Source organism: Monodon monoceros, unplaced genomic scaffold (assembly GCF_005190385.1).
Source record: "Monodon monoceros isolate NGI ecotype Baffin Bay Population unplaced genomic scaffold, NGI_Narwhal_1 Contig3779_ctg1, whole genome shotgun sequence".
In the NCBI taxonomy this organism is placed as follows: Eukaryota; Metazoa; Chordata; class Mammalia; order Artiodactyla; family Monodontidae; genus Monodon; species Monodon monoceros.
Genome location: NW_021699694.1, coordinates 1 through 1,911, shown reverse-complemented (window position 1 = coordinate 1,911; position 1,911 = coordinate 1). Strand labels below are relative to the sequence as shown.

At 62.7% G+C, this 1,911-nt stretch overlaps 1 protein-coding gene across 1 annotated transcript; it reads left to right on the top strand.

Annotated features, from left to right (window-relative positions):
• Positions 1–6: 6 nt before the first annotated feature.
• Positions 7–1,908, top strand: LOC114908221 (heat shock 70 kDa protein 1B; the record flags this gene model as incomplete). The annotated part of the gene is made up of 1 exon (XM_029244536.1): positions 7–1,908. A coding segment is annotated over exon 1 (1,836 nt), but the record flags the coding sequence as incomplete, so codon positions are not given.
• Between the last annotated feature and the right edge of the window lie 3 nt (positions 1,909–1,911).

The window sequence follows — 1,911 nt, the reverse complement described above, 5'->3', positions numbered from 1 at the left end:
CCTCGTCGCTGAACTCGTTGGCCGTTTTCAGGTCTGAAGTTCGTTGCGGAGCCGAGAGGACAGGACACCGGCATGGCGAAAAGCACGGCCATTGGCATCGATCTGGGCACCACCTACTCCTGCGTGGGGGTGTTCCAGCACGGCAAAGTAGAGATCATCGCCAACGATCAGGGCAACCGCACCACCCCCAGCTACGTGGCCTTCACGGACACCGAACGGCTCATCGGCGACGCGGCCAAGAACCAGGTGGCGCTGAACCCACAGAACACCGTGTTCGACGCGAAGCGGCTGATCGGCCGTAAGTTTGGCGACCCTGTGGTGCAGTCGGACATGAAGCACTGGCCTTTCCGGGTGATCAACGACGGTGACAAGCCCAAGGTGCAGGTGAGCTACAAGGGGGAGACCAAGGCGTTCTACCCCGAGGAGATCTCGTCGATGGTGCTGACCAAGATGAAGGAGATCGCCGAGGCGTACCTGGGCCACCCGGTAAGCAACGCGGTGATCACTGTGCCGGCCTACTTCAACGACTCGCAGCGCCAGGCCACCAAAGATGCCGGGGTGATCGCGGGGCTGAACGTGCTGAGGATCATCAACGAGCCCACGGCTGCCGCCATCGCCTACGGCCTGGACCGGACGGGCAAGGGGGAGCGCAACGTGCTCATCTTTGACCTGGGCGGGGGCACGTTCGACGTGTCCATCCTGACGATCGACGACGGCATCTTCGAGGTGAAGGCCACGGCCGGGGACACCCACCTGGGTGGGGAGGACTTCGACAACAGGCTGGTGAACCACTTCGTGGAGGAGTTCAAGAGGAAGCACAAGAAGGACATCAGCCAGAACAAGCGGGCCGTGAGGCGGCTGCGCACCGCCTGCGAGAGGGCCAAGAGGACCCTGTCGTCCAGCACCCAGGCCAGCCTGGAGATCGATTCCCTGTTTGAGGGCATCGACTTCTACACGTCCATCACCAGGGCGCGGTTCGAAGAGCTGTGCTCGGACCTGTTCCGGAGCACCCTGGAGCCCGTGGAGAAGGCTCTGCGCGACGCCAAGCTGGACAAGGCTCAGGTCCACGACCTGGTCCTGGTGGGGGGCTCCACCCGCATCCCCAAGGTGCAGAAGCTGCTGCAGGACTTCTTCAACGGGCGCGACCTCAACAAGAGCATCAACCCCGACGAGGCGGTGGCCTATGGGGCGGCGGTGCAGGCAGCCATCCTGATGGGAGACAAGTCTGAGAACGTGCAGGACCTGCTGCTGCTGGACGTGGCTCCCCTGTCGCTGGGGCTGGAGACGGCTGGGGGCGTGATGACTGCCCTGATCAAGCGCAACTCCACCATCCCCACCAAGCAGACGCAGATCTTCACCACCTATTCGGACAACCAGCCCGGCGTGCTGATCCAGGTGTACGAGGGCGAGAGGGCCATGACGCGGGACAACAACCTGCTGGGGCGCTTCGAGCTGAGCGGCATCCCACCGGCGCCCAGGGGAGTGCCCCAGATCGAGGTGACCTTCGACATCGACGCCAATGGCATCCTGAACGTCACGGCCATGGACAAGAGCACGGGCAAGGCCAACAAGATCACCATCACCAACGACAAGGGCCGGCTGAGCAAGGAGGAGATCGAGCGCATGGTGCAGGAGGCGGAGAAGTACAAAGCCGAGGACGAGGTCCAGCGCGAGAGGGTGTCTGCCAAGAACGCCCTGGAGTCGTACGCCTTCAACATGAAGAGCGCCGTGGAGGATGAGGGGCTGAAGGGGAAGATCAGCGAGGCCGACAAGAAGAAGGTGCTGGACAAGTGCCAGGAGGTGATTTCGTGGCTGGACGCCAACACCTTGGCCGAGAAGGACGAGTTTGAGCACAAGAGGAAGGAGCTGGAGCAGGTGTGTAACCCCATCATCAGCGGACTGTACCAGGGG